Here is an 18,888-nt window from a genome sequence, read left to right on the forward strand (position 1 = left end):
GCAAAGTCGTCGCGAAATGGATGGAGCATACACAGAAAGTGAGCACTGTCTGCTAGAGTTGAGATGGTCGGCGAGTCTTGAGCGGATCTTACGATGGCACTGCAAGACAATGGGATATAGAGAGCGGAGAAATGATCCTCACACCAATCAAGACAGGGCATGAATGGGTGTTCGCACTTGTCTACTTGCCAGACATGACCTTGTTCGCGAGTACTAGTAGTAGTTCCCAACGGCCTTGGAATAGAGATAAAAAGTACCAAGTCAAGATCTGGGATGCCAGGATGGGCGAGCTTGTCGCTAAGTACTCTTGAACTTCGGTGTCTGGCCAGTGGCTTGGACCCCGGATGGATCGTCCAATCAGTCGATTAGGACCCGGAATACTTCAAGCTTTAAATTTCAACTTGGTGTGTATATGTTTTTGCGATTGTAAAAGAAGCTGACCTCAACGGCCTTCTGTTGGACCAGCTCGACAAATCGCTACTAATTGTACGTGACACTTTGATCTCAGGTTTTATTGCATCCAAACCTATCTATTCCAGGTTGATGCTACACGCCGTCCAGTGCGTCAACCAATCAAGCTTTCCAATCGGGTACCCCAAGGATTTTTAAATGGCACACCACATCGTGCTCACGTACGTCGCTCATGCCATCTACTAGCACTATTTTTTCTAACCTCGATGTTTACAGTCTTCTGGGCGACTCGATATGCTAGCACAATCCCGCATTGTTTACTGGGCTCAGAATCCTTTCTCTTCCCGACCCGGTAGTGCAGCGCGCAAGTGTCGCTCAGCAGTCGTCCACATTCCGTTTGCCAAGGGCAACGTGTATGACATCTCTCTAGCATGTTCGAATCCCATCTCATACCACAGAGGAACGCGTCAGCGCGAGAGAAACGCAGCCTGATCCCAAAAATGGCTGTTGCGAGCAGTTCGCGTCCTTCCAACAGTAATGTTACGCAGCAATCTAGCGGCAAGGCTCAGGTCCAGTCATCTTCACAACCACAGGGTGCTCAGGCCATCTCTATGTCATCACTCACACCTACGGTTGTCGCCACCTTCGAAGCTAGAGCTTCCAGTACTGATCCTCATGTCACGATCAAACATGCTGGACGCTGGATTCGCTTCTGACTCTTTGTATGTTGCGCTTCTACCGAGTGTACTGACGGCCGTCATTGATTTATTTTCCTAGTTTTTCACTAAGATCCCACCCATCTCGTCGAGGTTCATCTGATCCCTTGAGCATTGGAAAACATACACATAAAGTCGTTTATTGATACCCCGTTGTTTGTGGTCGACGACAAGGCTCGGATGTCATCAGCGTATCCATGTCAATCTAATCAAACCATTGTAACAGCCCATGACGCTACCGATTTTCTCCATACTCTCCGATCATTCCTACCCAGAATCTCCCACATGACACCATCGTACCTGGGCTTCAAGGCCGTTTTGACGTTCATCGTCAAGTGGTCATTGTGACGTCACCCGATGTGCGAGTTAGCGACAATGCGTCAAGCCGGAAGCTTGGTTGTCTTGCTCGGTCTGATATGTCGATATCGAACAGACCTCACTCTCCGCGACTGGATTCTCTTGATAACCGAAGATGGGACAATCAGCAGATCCGTGGTTGATATTTCAGGTATTAGAAGGCAGCATGTCGTTGTAGTGTTATGTAGACTTCAGAATTATCTTTGTTTACTACCTGACGTCACCGAATTGGGAAACTCGGCTACAATCTCGTTTTTTCTTTCCTTCGATTCCCCAGTATTGGTCTATGATACTCGACTGGGTAAGTCACAACCTACTACATGTACACTCGTTACTGATGTACCTCAGGACTTATCGAATCCGTTCTGCTTAGACCTTCAATGTCTTTTAGACTTGACAGTGTAGCTGCATGTAGCATGTAGCGCGGCTTTAGGCTACATAGCTCTATCAAGCCTCTATCTAATATCTATGCTCATATAGCGCCACGGTGCCTAGCTGTCATCAGGGGCTACGGTAAATTTTTCCTGATGAATGCTCATTGTGTCTTGGCATCAATGCGTTGTGATCTGCTGGGGAACACATCGTTGTACAGTTGCACAGCCAAACTAGAGGTTGCGGAGCAAACGAGAGGATAGGGCATTTAAATTGTATCGCTCAAATTTGTAATGCACTCTTGACCTAAACACCCGTTGTATCTTGGTGCCAATACGTGGGGGAATAACCGAGGAACATATTGTCGTGAGTGATGATTTTGAATTTTGTTGGATGAAAGTTGAGACAGCTATACCAAGATGTCTTCAGCCACGGTTAGAAGGAAGGAGGTATCAGCGATCAAACCCTGCCAGAAATTCGAGGGACACACCCACTTGGTTTACGGTGCCATACATCTACCAGGGGGACAACGGATAATGACTTGCTCCGTAGACGGCTCGCTGCGGGTGTGGAACTTGAAGAGCGGCAAACAGATAGGAGACGACTGGCGAGACGGAGACAGTCAAGTACGAACCATAGCGTTGTCTCCGGACGGGCAGAAGGTGGTTAGCGGGAGTGAGGATGGTAGAGTGAGGTTGTGGGACATTGACACAGGCAAAGTGATGGGAAGATGGATCGGGCATACAGAGAGAGTGAATTCTGTCTGCTGGAGTCGAGATGGTCAGCAGGTCTTGAGCGGATCTACCGATGGGATTGCAAGACAATGGGATGTAGAGAACGGACGGGCTATGCTCACACCAATCAAGGCAGGGCATACATGGGTGTGGGCAGCTATCTACTCGCCAGATATGACCTTGTTTGCAACTGGTGGATCCGAACAGCCTTGGGATACTGAAGATAACAACTCCCCGATCAAAATCTGGGATGCGAAAACAGGTCAGCTTATCGCCACTCTTGAAGGACACGCGCGCTGGATGTTTTGCTTGGTTTGGACCCCGGATAGAAAAATGCTTATATCTGGGTCATCCGATCAGTCCATTAGGACATGGAGTACTTCAACTTGGAAATAGATTGCAGTGTTGGAAGGGCACACTGGGTCTGTCCAATCTATTGCCATATCTCCAAATGGCCGCATCCTCGCAAGCGCATCGTTGGACAACACAGCGCGATTATGGAACCTCGACGACAACCAGCCCATCAGTTCGCCCCTCCAGCATCCCTTTCACGTATTTCCTGTGTCATTTTCTGCAGATGGAAAGCTACTAACCACTGGCTGCGGTGACAAAAATGCGTACACTTGGGACATTTCTACGATCGTAAAAGAAGCTGGCCTTGACATACTTCTGTTGGACCAGCGCGACAACTTGATCCTCACTGTATGTGACACTTTTATAATCAGATCTCACCAATCATTTAAATATATGTAGGTGGATGCTACACGACGTGCTGTTCGGCCATTCGATCTAGCAGTCACGTGAAGATTCTCCTCTTGTGCGCTTCGATCTAAATAGTGCACACGTCCGAATGCACAGAGTCAAAAGGACTTGATTCGAGAATCGACGCCTCATTCCCTCTTCTCTGCGCTCATCCCCATTTGCGCGTCGCTCTCTCATTTTCTTGTTGCCCGAGTTGTAGATACCGAGCTCGACGGACTCTATGCCGACTTCGTTTTGAGTGAAAGAAACTAGGCCGGCGTAGCCTCTAGTTTCATTCACTCAGAACGAAGTCGGCATAGGCCGCATAGCGTCCGACGGCGAGGTCGGTAGTGTTGCCGTCTTTGCTGACAAGTCCCACAGACGAAGCGCCTTGTCGTCCGAGCCCATAACATTTTGCAGGGGTGCATTGTGGTGACAGCTTGTGAGTGTGTTGGTCCTCCTTCGAGCTCCAGTCATGCTGGTCCAAGTCGTCGCCCACCGTTCGCAGGACGTGAGTGTGTCGATCCTATGCCCAAGACCTAGAAGGATCCCGCTCGATGAATTGCTTCAAATAAAGGAAAGCTGCTTGCACACCTTTTTTGATATTGCTTGAGGCGAAAGTGGGCGTCAGCTTCGTGATATCCATGTCACCTTTTGCGAATCCCTCCTCTTTTTCAGAGTCTCATTCTCGGTGATGTTTCTTCGTCTGACATTTTCTGTGATCAAGGGAGGAGGTCGACGCTTTTCAGCTGTCACTCGAAAAAGTCCTAAATCTGTACAGTATTTGAATAGGTTATGCTGCCCTAATCAAACAACATCGGATGTGATCTTATTACCATCATGAGTCCCTTCAAGGAAATGTAGGGAGAGCGCCGCCAAGCTCAACGAGCAATATCTGCTGAGGGCGAACATTGGAGCGGGGCGCTCTGGCAGGACAGGACGGGAGTGGCAGGGGGTCCTGGCACGGTGGCAGGAGTCCTGGCTCGTAGTCGATAGTCCTCGCGTGTGTCGTAGTCTGTCCTCGATAGACAGAGCCGTAGCCTCCCGCCATAGAGGTCTGGCCTTGGTTCCCTTGCAGTCTGTGCCCGTTCCAACATCTCCTCGGCTACTTTGCTGCTCTGAAATGGTGATCCGACGATAAAGCTATAGTGCTATATTCATGCTTGGTGACTTTGTGTGCATATATGGTATTTGTGAGGGTGCGTTGTACCTTGAGCACCGGGCACCTTCAGGGAGTAGTTGGGTAGGGAGAGGCAGTTCAAGATGTTTTGAACGAGGATATCAGAATGAAAGTGCGTTGGGAAAGGTTGTAGCAGAGCGCATGAAAGGTATGCGGGGACTCCGTCGTAGACTGATCGTGACTGATGGAATGTGACTTGTGATCAGGGATGATGGTTAGGTGTTTCAGTTGCACAGCCTATGCTAGAAGTGAACACGACGATGACACATTTGCACCGTTGTAGGGATTCATTTCTGGCTGGGCTTGTAGAGACTGTTTTTACCTTACCTTATGTTGGCACTTTTGTAGCTTACATAAGGAAGTTATCTTTTCACCAGTTATCAGTATGAGTCTGAGTCTTCAGTAGTTTTTCATGATATTTCCTCTCCTCTGAGCCTTGAGCCTGGTCCAGAAACCCTTTAGGGTCGAATAGCAGCTAGGTTCTGCAAGACCCAACATGTTTCAGACTCACTCTCTGAATTGTTGTACCTTCACCGTACCGCTCAAACTTGCAGTGCACTCTTGACCTAAACGTCATTTGTGTCTTGCTGCCAATCATCACTGAAAACCAATCAGCATGATATGACCTTATTTACCTTATAAGGTTGAGCGAATCAGCTTTCCCAATATATGTCTATGTAGTGGCTTGTGAGACGCACATCAGGTGCCTAATCTGTTATCTCTTTTGTCTTCTGCTTTGTCCTTTGTTGGACCATTATTAGCCTATATTAGCTCTCTAGCTAGCTTTCATATTTTTACGCTCTACCATCCAAACCGCCGATCACATTATTGATCTGAAGTCTGTTCTTTATTTCAGCTTTCTTCTGATAAACCATTAGGAGGTTCCAAGCTAGTGTTCTGGCTTCTGCAGTTTTCCATCAAAATTGCATCACAATGTAGAATTTTATATAGCAATTCAGTGTGACTATAGTTTGACAGCGACTTTGGAGACATTGAGATCACGCACTACGAATGTTATAGCTCATCATCTTTTAGCCAGGAGTATTGTAAGCAATAAGAATAATATTGCAACATCATATGCCCATATATCTGCCGCCGCCGTCAGTAGTACTAGTAGTAGTACCAGTGATACTGACAGGGCCCCAAGTTTTCAAGCTCGAAAACATGCACAGTACGATGGAATTCAGGCAAGCAAACACCCTCCATAAGTCATGATGGGATACAAAGTGCTATATACACTACTGTAAGTCCACTGTCCAGCTATACTAATGGGAGGGTGACGGAAAACAGCACTGGAGACAGCCTGACTCTTTGGGCTCGAGCTGGAATGGATTTCTTGAGCCTGATCCGCGTGCAAAGTACAAATTGTGTGTAGATGCAGTAATGGTAACCACCTTTTGCATTCAAATATAGGGAATTGTGAGCAAAGCAAGAACATACTGCAAAGAAGTTTACTCACCGGTAATCAACCAGCTGATGAGCGATGATTGGATAAAAATTTGTCGTGCGTTGCGTGTGAGAGAATAATCAAAGATGCGATGAAGATGGAGTATAGGATATAAGTTATGCGCGCCGTCAACGTTTTGCTGGATAGAATGCAAGAAGACAGGCATAGTGAACAGCGAAAGGAACCAAGCGCTCAGGCACTGCACCCTGATCAGAATTAGTGACTCACGCACTGGTACGGTCACAGTGACAGTCACACACACCCAAGGCTTGCCCGCAGAGCCGCGGCGTATCAGAAACAATAGGTGAGGAGTAGATCTCAAAAAATGTAAAGATAGGGATAGAGCTATTTAGACACGCTTACTTAGATTTAACAAGAAAATAATGTAACTACCAACCCTAAAATTTGAAGTCTGGCATATCATCGTCTTCGGATTCGCCATAATCTTCTGAGCTACAATCTTCGTCATCTGAGTTGGTCATGGACGTAACCCCATCTTCATCATCCGAGTCGCTAACAGCCTTGTCTCCATCGTCCCATGCATCAGATTCATTATCTCCATCGTCAGTTATGTCCCCTTGAGTTCGGTTCTGGTGGTTGTCAACGCTGGACTCGATGGTGGGTCCCAGATTGCTCTCATCCAGAGTTTCGTCGTCATTGCTCATGCTTCCAACAAAAATTTCATCATCAGTAGTATTTGGCAAAACATACTGTATTTGATGACCGACGCCAATACGTGTGAAGCGAGCAAACATATCACGATCAGCGAAGCTGTGTTGACATTGTCAGTTTTTAGGAAAGTCTTAAACTATGTCGACAGACTTACATATTAACATAGAATGCAGTCCAGTCATTTACTTCTCCGCATGGTCGAGCAACTGTGGGGCCATGCCAAAGGAGATCATCCGTATGGCCGTCAGCAAATGCCGGTATAAGGTGGCAAGCTCTGAGGACGAGGGAAGGGTCGAGAAAGCCAAATGCAGTGGGTGAATCTGGTATGAATCCAACTTTCGGGAGCCAACCTTCCTTGAAACCCCACCGGTAATGCGGAACTACACCAAGCCACCGAACCCACAAAAACTCCATTGATTGCGGAGAGCGATTACGAGCGTCCGGGCCGATGTGGAGAATCTGTATAGAAAAAGCGCCCAAAACTTGCGCATACCAGAATGGATGAGCATTAGTGTCACATTCCCTCGACAACATCATCACAGTGCCACCACGCCCTGGTTTCAAAGTGTCTTGGTCGCGGCGAATATCATAAGTTGTGTAGTTGATCTGAAGGCGTTTGGCTTTGGAGACCCTGCTGAGGTTGTTGATAAACAGTATGCTACCTCTTTGAGCATTGCTGAATTCCCGCTCATCGCCATCGTAGTCCAAGCCTAGGAGTCGTGAGAGAAGGTGATCTTTCAGTTTCGGAATGAAGTCCTTTGAGTACTGTTAGCAGCGAAGTGGTTATCTGATATGACTGACTTTGACGGCTGGATCATCCCTGTGTTCACCGAGGTAAGAGGCCAAATTTATCTTGTTACCATGATTGCTCGATAAAAAATGATGGACTTCAGGTGGTAGATCACTGCTGCGTATGTCATGAAGGAGGGTTGTCGATGACTGCTGCCGTCGGATGCGAGTGCGCCTTCGTTCTTGCCTAGCCAGCTGCTTTGCAGGATCCTGCTTGTTCGTGCTTCAATATAGCATTTTTATAAAACGATGAGCCAGCTCGCCCTGTAAAGCACGGAACATCAATACTGCTAATATAGCCAAGCAAGAAATGCCTACAATTTGGGTAGTATACGAATCTGTTGTACCAAACAACCTGATAGAAGCAGCGTAATCACCAAGTGCGTGTAATTTGTAGGTTAGGAGATTGAAGGTCTTGGGTCGAGCACCTGATGCCCTTGCCTCCCCATTGGTGGACTGAACATTAGCATCTTGCCTCCTCTGACGTGCAGCGACTTCACATGGAAGTTCCACAGTTCGAAAAGCCGAGCATGTGAACTGCTGAAACCTCCGAAGTTGTTTGCCTAGAGCGTTCAGTGCTTGATCGAGTTTATCTAAGGAATCATCGGTGTGAAGGCGGAGTTTAGCCAGGGCATGCCATTCTGCCAGTCAAAAAAGTAGAAGCCGAATAATGCCATCGTGCTCATGGGGGAACATCCCTTTGAAGACAGGGATTGCGCACTGTTCCAAAAGACGAGGTAGGCCAGAGTTGGAAACAGTGAAAACCATCGGACTGACCTGTAAAACATCTTCAAAGTGTCGAGCAACATTCTGCCGGACATCTGATACATTGGATGGAAAGCGCCGGATAGCACCCTTACCAAAGGAAGGGATTGAGCGAAAGCTGTACCAATAGTAAGAAGGTTTCCACATTAGACATAGACCAGTGGATTGCAGCAGTCAGATGTCTTACTGTTCGTTCATGATAGCTATTCCGTCGGAGTTTATGGCATAAAGTAGCCTGATAAGATGTTTGAAAACTGATTTGAATACGCCCAGCTCAAACTCGTGTAAAAGGTCAACGACAAGCATGGAAAAGCAATCCAAACCAAGTGGGCCAAGTCGGTCAGCGAAGGTATTCTGTAAGGGAGGTGAAATGAACGTTCAACTACGCTAAATCAGAAATCAGAGATAGCTTACAAGGGTGGGTACAAGTGAGAACTCTTTGAGAAGGCGTTCTACAGTAGCACCCTTGATCGGAGCGCCTGCCTTGTAGATAGCGTTACGTGCAGCAATGATAGTATCTTTGATGAATCGGTGCATTCTCGTGAGTCTTCCTGATATATCAGCACGAAGTCCGATGCGATCAAAGCAGGATTTTGGAAGGAGACATCGAGGACAAGGACAAACACCCTTATCACGAACTGTTGCAATAAGAACTCTTCCAATGCGTCATTAGCACGAGCAGGGCTGGAAGGAAGCATTCCACGCACTTTTCTGGATAATCTGCGGAATAGGTAAATATCCTAGGAAATACTCGGCGTTGTACGCCATCGTGACACTTGATTACAATACCATTTCTGTAGGCGTCAAGAAATTCATCGTCTATCAAAATACGCCAGATTGAATGAAATAACTCGCGCTTGCAATGCGCAAGAATGTCATGGTAGCTCTTCTGTTTGACTATGGTGATTTTGGCGATGAATTGTTTGATTGATTCCGGAAGCTGCCAAGGACAAGTCAATGACCGTTAGCACAACAATATTCGTATGCGACGTATAGGTGTACTTACAGTGGGAATAAATGCCACAGGGTGGCATGCACCGGAAGTAGGGCAGGCACGAGTGTATTTGGACTGGTTTCCGAAGTATAGATAAATGGGCCATGCCGATGCGTTTCCAAACTGTGCTAAGTGCGTGGAATCCGACCAAAACATGAGTCCAGCGATGACTTTCTCTAGCTTGCAGCCGTCATCCCTCCTTTGCTTCTGCAGGTCATCGTGAGCCTGAATCCATGCATCTGATGTATAGAGCTCGTCATGAAGACGTTGCTCTCGACCTGTCACAGGAGACTTTCAAAAGCGCTTGAAGGGAGTGAAATGAAACCATTTCGATGCTGCCTCCGAGAAAGCAGCATGAATCACAGCTGTGAGCGGCCGGTACTGGAATCCAGGGACTGTAAAAACCTGCCCGTTGCCGTTGGGGTTCTTCTCCCGTGTCAGTACAAGAATCTCTGCAGCCACCTCTTTCCACCCATCCCTTCGGTAGATATCGTTGTCGCCCAGTGTGGTTTCCAAGGAATCCAAACGCCCCATCTCAGTATGAGCATTGAAGCCCTTCACGTCCTCGATTTTGAAGTCTTCGGCTGATAAGACTTCCCTGACCAGTCGAGTGGCTTGAGCTTCCGATGTTTGGTTGCTTCCGGTGTAGAGACTCGTGCCTCGCATTGTGTGATATGGCACTTTCCACTAGGGAGTACACAGCACGACTTGCAGCATCACTCTGTGTGCTATCCACAGCTATTCCCTTACGAGGCGCAGCTTTCCCATGCAATGCGCAGCATGCGCGCACGACTTCCCGCGCTTTACGATGTATACGCGCGCGCGCTTTCCCGCGCTTGAGCGCCCTATAGCGCCAGCCATCCAGAAGCATCCATCCACTGTCCACCAAGCTCTCTAGTGCGTATATTCCCATTTCTCTTATTTACATATCGTTCCACCTCTATTTTTACCATGGACCCTTACTTACATATATCTTTACATACCTACTCGGTAGCACTTCGGCTCCGCATGACAGCGCTTAGGCGCCATATAAGCGCCAGCAGTACATATTATTAGACACTGGACCTTTGGACTTTACTTTTTACTTCCCACTTTAGTTTCCACTTTACTAGACTTTACCTCTCACTTTATTTACCACCTACCACCTATCAGAATATAGTAGAAATCTACTCCTTGGCACCAAGCAAACTCACTCTTACTCTTTATCGTCTCCGCATACACGCGCGCACTTTCCCGCGCTTTGCGCAGCACGTGCGCGCGTTCCCGCGCCTTGCGCGCACCTGCGCTTTCTCGCTCTTTGCTTCAGCGCACACTACCAGATCCTTGCTGCACTCGCTTCCCCTTTAGGGTCGAACGCACTTGTCGTCTCAGGTATAGCAGACTAGGCAACGCGCGACCTCACAACATTTACAGATACAGCCTGGAGCTTTGTTTGCTCCTCGCAGTATTGTTGTTTCTACACCGGTCAGCATCCAGCTCATGAGGCGCCAGACACTCATGTTTCGCCATGGCCAAGGAGGAGCCTTTGAGGAAGATGTCGCCTCAGAATTACTAGGTAGCTCAGGATTAAAACTCGCGTTGGAATAAAAATTGGATAGCTGATCTGAAGAGACGAACACATCAGGATCGTGTGTTGGTCGATGATGATAGTCTCGCCCAATGCCGAATTGGTTTAGGGATGTCCAGAAAGAATCAAATACGTGGAGGATGACTCGGGGAAGTGTAGATGGAGGAGACTGAGGGACCAGAGGTGGTGGCACAGGAGGTTCATCACGAAATCGCATAGGTAACCGGCGGGAGCGAGTAGGGCGAATGCCTTCAGGAGTAGGAATTTCCATGGATGGTTCAGCCTGAGGCTGCTCCTCCAAAAGGCTATGCTCCCTGGGCCGAAGCTCCGAGTCTGTTGATGGTTAAAGTACTGCTAGAGGCTAGTGAATTTGAGATGCTCACCGCCAGTGAACGATGGGCCCGGGAGTGTATAACTGCTGCTACTGGCAGCAGATGTGATTCCAGGCGTTGAAGCTACTTGAGAAGGCACATCTGACATTGTGGCGTCCTCACTGGTGGTCTAGTGAAACAAAGATCAGACAGGCCTTTGAGTCGGGCTGTGAATCAGTACTCACTTGAGCAGTACTAAGCTTGATCTTCTTAGCTGCAGACGCTCCTTGCCTGATTTCTGAGGCTCGTTTGAAATGTAAGGACTGTTGTATCAGCTGCTGCTGCCAGTAAGAGCAACTTTGGCGATGACGAGTCAGGCCTCCTGGCGCCGAAAATGACCGTCCACACTTCTCGTGGCATTTGAAATAGTCGTTCATCAAAGTCCCAAGAAGCAGCAGTGTAGTCAGAAGTAAAACAAAATGATTGAGAATGAGAGTAACTCTCATGCTACCTGTTGTTCTGTCCAAATCAACTGTATCGTGTCATGGCCATATGCATAGAGAACATGGATTAGGTGTATGAAGGTGGCCTTCCAAACTCCCAATTCGAACTCATGGAGTAAATCGGGAATGAACATGGAATAAAAATTGATCCCAAAGCGTGCGAACCGAGTTGAGAATGAATTCTAAGCAAATTAGGATGGTAAAACCAAATGTGATGCAATCAACATACCACAGTTGGGACGAGACATTGTTGATCGGATGCGTGGATGGAGGTCTTGAGAGCAGGGCAGTCACTGGGACACACGATGATCCGGATCCATTCCATAGACTAAGTATGTACTAGAACCAGTGAAGGATGTCAACCGTGATCGGAGTTTCTAGAGTTACAAATCAAGGTGAATGCCATAAAAATGCGAGCAATGATCAGGGAAGCCTATGAGTTTGACACTTACCGCACTTCCGTAGCTTCTTGACGCTAGCACTCACTGGGGAAATATGGAAATGATGAATGGGGAAGCGGAGTATGCATGATCAAAAGAAAGTTTTATGGAGAGCAGGAAGGTTGTGTGTGCAAGTTCCGAAACACTAAAATTTGCTGTCGTTGAGTTCCAATCGGCAGCAAAATGCGTAAACGGCCAAGCCCAAACATACCTGAGGGGACGCTTTGAATAATTAACAGAGAATTATTTCAAACCCCCATTTTTCCTTCCAGGGAGAGCAAATTCGCCATGCCCAATAGCTTTGACTCGCGTCCATCAGATTTTAATGACGGGATGGAAGCTCTTCTCATGGGAGCTGCAGAGCCTGTCAATGTATGCGAAGGGGACCAATTGATATCCCAGGTTCGAAGCTGTACCCCCGACTCTGCGCTGAGTCACGATTATAAGAACTGTCCTGGTCAAGGTGGGTATGGCCAAGGCCTCCCAGTGTACCCTTGTGGGTGCTACCAGTATGGAAAGACAATGCTGGGCGTTTACGGAGTCAACCTCCGAGAGCTGGGGTATCCTGAGACTGAGGATGCGTCTGGAGCTGAACAACACAAGAGAATCGAACAGGTATGCAGCCTCGAGATCATCTACAGTGACTTCTAACTGTTCTCGTCCCAGGAGATTAATGATTGGAATGCGCAAGTCGAAAATGGTAGCGGTGAAATGCTGCCTCCAAAACGAAAGAGATCAACATCAGATGTCGGAAATGTTGTGAGTCAGACTCACCACCTGCAATCATTTACATCAATTATTGTTGACTGCGTATTTCAGACACCACGCCAATTTGGTCAAGATATGACTAATATCAGACGCGCTATGTCAACGCCAGTGCTTGAACTGTCGCAAAAGTTTAAGCGCAGGAAGCTGGGAAAAGCTATTGAGTTGAAAGGAAGTACGACTCACGAAACTTTGCTTAAAGTAGGGAAGGACGTCGAAGCTGCGATTGATAGGCAAACAGAGATGCTTTCCAAGCTTTATGACCTTTTGGAGAGCCGTGCCAGCCTGAAGTGAAGTTAGCCCTAGTATCCATACACTGTTGTAATATCCGAAGTACCTCTGACAATATGGGAGGGTGTTTCAATGCTAGACCAGTGCAATGTAAGTGTACTGGTCTTGTCGGCGCAGGTGACGGAGGAGTTGGCCAGCGTCTCACAGGAGACAAAGATACCACCAGGAGGTTCTCACTGGAGTAGAGAGCAGAACAATACTGGCAATGCCTCTGAACTTTGCAATGAATTTCGCCAAGATGTTGAGCATCACGATGTGAGCTCAGAAATAAAACTAGATATTGGAGCACTACCCATTTCGGAGCCACTGAACAGACCGTCAAAATAGAATGGGATAAGAGCGGGCGAATAGAGATGAATCACGAGCAAAGCGCTGGAAGTAAGCACTCCGTTGCAAATTAGTCACGAATTTGAGACATCAGACGTGGCTGTATCCAGCACACAAGCAGATCTTCGGAGTCGACACGATGAAGAGGTGATATTGCAGCAAGCTATAAGCATGCGTTCGAAAGAATGATATGGTGATTGGATGGAGTAGCTGCTTGATACGAAAAATGATATTCATACGGTCATGTAGGATAGATAGAGCGCCGAGAAGCACCAACTATTCGATTGGATGTAATGAGATACACTCTGGGAGATCTGGATAGAAGAGTCGGACGAATGTATAGACTGAGGCGCCGGAAGGGTGTACTGTCAAGGACAGTAAGCATGACAGTAGAGTGCATTCTTGTCGTAACGGTGGAGGTGCGGAGGCAAACAACCTTGTGTCCCAGGCGTCTATGAAAATGAGGCAGGTTGACGCAGCGAGGCAGCATAAAACACACAATACACGCACCTTGAAGTAAGATACTCACAATCCATCCAAAGTCTACCTCAACCGTGTCCAGCGTCATCAACCTCCAGTAGATATCGAAGCTCATTCCAATCACTGCACCGTTCGGCTTGGGGCAAACGGCCATACCAGCCTCGCGGTGGGAAACCTTCCTTGGTGTGGTGAAGACTGAAACCGAAAGTTCGAAATTTCAGTTTCAACAATCACGTGACCCGATGCACTACACCGTACCAAACAAGCACGTATGGCTGCTCCCACACCGTCAACAACGGTTGAATCGATGTCGATGGTGCCTTCATTGTTTCTTAATACTGAAGCACCTGCCTCCTCAGTTAGTATCTCCCCCCCCGATTTGCGAGCCGTCACAAAGAAAGCCAAGGAGCTCGAAAGGGAGGCTAGAGTTTGTCGATGGACAGCATGCTAATGTGATCAATGGGGTGTGGCACTGCTCGAACTGCGGCTGTCCGGAGAGCATTGCTATCGGACGAAGAAAGGGCCCTTTGGACGACAAATCGCAATGTGGTACATGTGGTGCGTTGATACTATTGGCTAATCAATAATACAATTCTTCCTGACGCTTCATCGTTGTTCAGGTATCTTTGTAACATAATAATTTAACGGTTCTGTTGTTACATATGCTAGATGTACTAAATCCATATAAGTACTACAACATTTTTTTGGGTACGGTGTTCAACATTACTGCGGAAGGTGATCAGTGTGTGAAGGCAATAATACTAAGAATTAATGCATACCATTCAAGATACATTCAGAGGACCAGCATTGAGACGGCGACGTTTGAAGGGACTGCTTGGCATGGCAGCAGGTGGTGACAAGATGGTGAGTTCTTGTAAAACGGTGCTGAAAACATCACGTTTTGCACTTCTGATTCGACGATGGCAAAACGCCATGTGCACTTCGACGAGCGCACCCTTTAGTTTTGACTCATATTCAGACAGCAGCACGAGCTTATGATCCAAGTCGTACGCTGGTAAGGGGCTGATGATATGAGTCGAAATGAGGCCCTGCAAGTGACTTTTGCATCGGTTGGCCACTGGCCAAGTGGTGATGTCGAAGTCAGAGCTTAGACCTTCTGCAGTTGCGTAAAAAATCAGTGTAATGACAGACATAAGAATTGTTTGCGGCTTACTGGTCGAGTAGTTGTCATCACCATCAACTTGGCTAGCAGTATCTCGCCGATCTTCTTTATTGGCCTGTTTTGTCATAGTAATATTCAGTATGTAGTCACGGTAACATGCATGGACAAGTATGCGATGAATACTTACAACTTCAAAGAGACTGTGCGTCAGTTTGACGGATCTCTGACCGAGTGAGTCATGAACGACACTGAGCTTCTCATAGTCTCTTGCCCTCAGAATTAATCCCTCAAAGTGAGCGAGATTGTCAAGGACATCTGGGAAGTCTTCTGATGAAAATCGGAAGGCATTGTTACGGCCAGCAGTAAGCTGACAGGTCAATTTTACATCTGCAAAGCAACCATGAAATATATTCGAGGGATTGAAATTTGCATCTGGGGTGAAATTAAAGTCATTGCGACTGATCTCGAACACACCACGGATGATGAATTCTGCAGGTTGGAGTCCTCCTCCCTTGCTGACAAGAATATTGCCATTCGGTCCACCTACAAAATATTCAACGTGACGAATGAGCTTCGGCGTAGCAGCATAGAATCCTCCAGGAGAATTCTGCAGTTTCTGAAGTATGGATGCAGGAGTACTTCTTGTGGAGGGCGACTTAGCTTTGGAAGGCATGGCAGGTGTGATTAGCGCATAATGTGATCTAGCCTCGGGCTGGTGGAGTCTTATCGAGAGAACGAAAACCATGCTCCGTGTAGGGAATTCTGCCATTGAATACAAGTGACTCACAGCACCAACGGCATAGTACGGAAGTAGTACTAGTCTAAGCATATCGGATCCTGCGCAAATGTCACCATCAGAAGTTTCGAACATCAGAGTTGTAGGGTCAGCGGAAATGAAGGTTCAACTAGTAGTGAACCAATATCATTTGCACCGCCAGAGGGAAAGCTTGCGGCGAGATACTATTAGTAGTGGTCATGGGATCTGACTCATGTATAAAATTATCGGCAAATGTTACATACTGGTTGAGTAAGTTAGTTGGTGTTGACGGATCATCTGAGGGGCGTCAAGTGCCACGGAAGGAGCTGCAAACATTTAAGTTGTTTCCCCACTCAGAACTGGTACTCAATGTTCAACCCTGGCCTAAACCTTTTTATACATAACCGACGTCCTCCGATTTGGGACGTCTAAACTCAAAATCGAGACTAGCCTATACCCTAAGTGACATGATTGCCGACAGGGTCTTTTGGAACTTGGTTACGAATTTCTGGTGCCGAGAGATCAGCACATTGGAATGCAGGGAGAATCCAAGAAGAATTTCTGTATCGGAGCAGGGTTGACCATCTTCGTGTAAGCTTGAAATTATGGTAGAGTGAATTGAATTTAAATACCGTTACTCTCCAACTTGAAGGGGTAAACTGGCGAAGATGTTTGCTGACACAGATTCTGTTAGCATCGACTCACGTCCCTCTGACTTTAACGATGGAGCCGAGGCTATCATCTTGATGAACACCGCCCTTGAGACTCAACTTGAAAGAGCAGGCAAGGGTGTCCATCACTCCGAGTCAAGAAGCTCCGCTCCACAAAGTCACAAGGACTCCTGCCCTGGCCCAGGTCAGTCGCATGGGCAAGGTGGTCCAGTATATTCCTGTGGGTGCTATACGTATGGTGAGCTTGGCAGGTTTGAATTGCTCACATCCAGGCCAAGTAACTCACAGACTAGCTAAAACAGAACGCGAAATGGCACTGGCACTCGGAAGTGACCCGAAGGACATCCAGCCTTGGTTTGGTCCCCACCGTGACAAGGATGTCAATGAGTTGCTGTCACGTCCGAGTCTAAAGCGAAAGAGGTCACAGGACGACTTGAATGATGTAAGTATGTCTAGCTTTATCTTTCAAGTTATGCACTTACCGTAGAGATGGGCAGAAAGCATCATGGAAACATGATGATCTCAGGAGGAAATTTGAATACATAGTTAACGAAATTGGGTATGTGCTAGAAGCTGTGAGTAGACTTGAGGCAGCCATTAGCAGGCAAGATGGAGTCCTTATTGAGGTCTGTAATGCGATTGAAAACCATGGCATGTGATGTTACCTGATGCTTGATAGTAGTTGTATGTCGTTGATGTAGACCCTTCTGGAGCAATATGTAGTCGCAATCAGTATTGACGCCATTCAGGTACTTGACTAGGAGCGCAGAATTACCCGAGTGAGTGCTTCAAAGAATATATTACAAGTGGCCAGCCGCCAGCACCGTGACCCGCGGCTTGTGCAGTGCCATACATCGATGTCGACATGTGCGTCGTCGACGGATTGAGCTTCAGTAGCAGTAATTGAGCTTGACTGCCACGCTGGTCGCAGATGATATAACGTGGTATAGGGAAACGGTCGACCAGCAAGTCCTGTGTGTACAGCGAGTTAGAAGCTGAATTGTCTTGGCATACAAAAACCTTGTTATGTAAGCTAATACGTTCAGTTTTTGCACTTCCTGCGTTTCAAGTTGGTAAGCATTTTTTGAGACGGGCCGTTCAAAATGTTCCCTAAGGTAAGCCTGCCGATGCTTGAAATGGCATGTACTTAGTGCAATAACAGTGGTCACGGGAGCCTTTCAAGCATGCCCTGGGCTTGACGGTGTCTATCCTATGATGTGAGTGGATATGAACCTTTCTCCGAGTATCTGTTGTGCTACAGTACTGACACTATGGTGATACCTGCTCTCTGATTTAGTCCATGCTCTACTTTTTACCTCCGGCTGTCATCTTTAACACGCGACGCACGGTCCTCACGATTTCCTCATGCCTCGTTTTATTTCATCTCACCTTTATACCTATCTTGTACTTTCCCTTTGGATCTTTACTGTCTGTCTTCTTGCATCCTATCCAGCAAAACGTTGACGGCGTGCTGTAGGACACGAGCTGGCGCTGGGCTCGTATCGAGCTATTTCACAGTACACGCCAAATACCTGTCACATGCTAATCACTTCCCGATGTTATCCGACGCTAACCCGCCAACCCGACGTTTAGGCCGCATCGGACCCGATGTTTTCCCGCGCACTTGTCCTATCCGTGTCCCGTCCCGTCTTGCTAGCCCCACTAGGTGTGTAGTTCATTATTTCGCACATTACTCACGTCGTAGCCAGCGCTATTACATGTTTTCCCATAGTCCACAGCGCCTCATGTTTATTTACATGTACTTCGGATCCGAAATACTCCGCCGCTGCTTTCGCCTACGGGTTCCGCATTTCTACGTACTTACATATATATTGGACTGACCTCGAGCATTATTCATGATCGAAGTAGAGGGGAGCAGTTCCCCGATGCTTAGTGGTCAAACCTGATATTTCGTAGTTCTTAGTTGATATTGCGAATATCATCGTTCCTTCACCGCCCGTATCAGTCATTGTTATTATTGCGCACACCGCTCGCTTTTCCGACGTTCGCATATCGCGTCACTATTAGTTTCTGCATACCCGACCCGAATCCGACTACCCGACCCGACAAACCCGACGCTTTTGCATCGGACATCGTAATTATACCTTCGGACATTGTTTCCCGCGCTCGGACTATTGATCACACATCACTCACTTACCCCCAAGACTATTCCCAGATCGCAGACCCCTGGGTCGAACGCACTTGTCAGGCAAGTATAGCAGACTAGGCAGTGCAAAGACCACAACATTTTAGATCAGTCAGGATCTTCGTTTGTTCCTCTCTGTATTGTTGTTTCTACAGCGCATAACTTATATCCTATACTCCATCTTCATCGCATCTTTGATTATTCTCTCACACGCAACGCACGACAAATTTTTATCCAATCATCGCTCATCAGCTGGTTGATTACCGGTGAGTAAACTTCTTTGCAGTATGTTCTTGCTTTGCTCACAATTCCCTATATTTGAATGCAAA

The 18,888-nt window shown here is 47.3% G+C and overlaps 3 protein-coding genes across 3 annotated transcripts; 2 read left to right on the plus strand and 1 right to left on the minus strand.

Moving 5' to 3' along the window:
* Nucleotides 1-344: 344 nt before the first annotated feature.
* HD556DRAFT_1451548 (uncharacterized protein) lies at nt 345-1,127 on the plus strand (the record flags this gene model as incomplete). Its single annotated transcript, XM_041307974.1, has 5 exons — nt 345-404; nt 466-486; nt 540-632; nt 688-822; nt 870-1,127. 5 exons carry the CDS (start codon nt 345-347, stop codon nt 1,125-1,127), a joined length of 567 nt encoding a protein of 188 aa, XP_041152147.1.
* A 9,418-nt stretch (nt 1,128-10,545) lies between these two features.
* HD556DRAFT_1451551 (uncharacterized protein) lies at nt 10,546-11,493 on the minus strand (the record flags this gene model as incomplete). The annotated part of the gene is made up of 3 exons (XM_041307975.1): nt 10,546-11,078; nt 11,129-11,246; nt 11,302-11,493. The coding sequence occupies 3 exons, from the start codon at nt 11,491-11,493 to the stop codon at nt 10,546-10,548; spliced, it is 843 nt and encodes a 280-aa protein (XP_041152148.1).
* Nucleotides 11,494-12,287: 794 nt separating this feature from the next.
* Nucleotides 12,288-13,240, plus strand: HD556DRAFT_1314906 (uncharacterized protein; the record flags this gene model as incomplete). The annotated part of the gene is made up of 5 exons (XM_041301037.1): nt 12,288-12,614; nt 12,666-12,758; nt 12,819-13,054; nt 13,099-13,145; nt 13,173-13,240. The coding sequence occupies 5 exons, from the start codon at nt 12,288-12,290 to the stop codon at nt 13,238-13,240; spliced, it is 771 nt and encodes a 256-aa protein (XP_041152149.1).
* Between the last annotated feature and the right edge of the window lie 5,648 nt (nt 13,241-18,888).

Source organism: Suillus plorans (genome assembly GCF_016647745.1).
Source record: "Suillus plorans strain S12 chromosome Unknown HD556scaffold_134, whole genome shotgun sequence".
In the NCBI taxonomy this organism is placed as follows: Eukaryota; Fungi; Basidiomycota; class Agaricomycetes; order Boletales; family Suillaceae; genus Suillus; species Suillus plorans.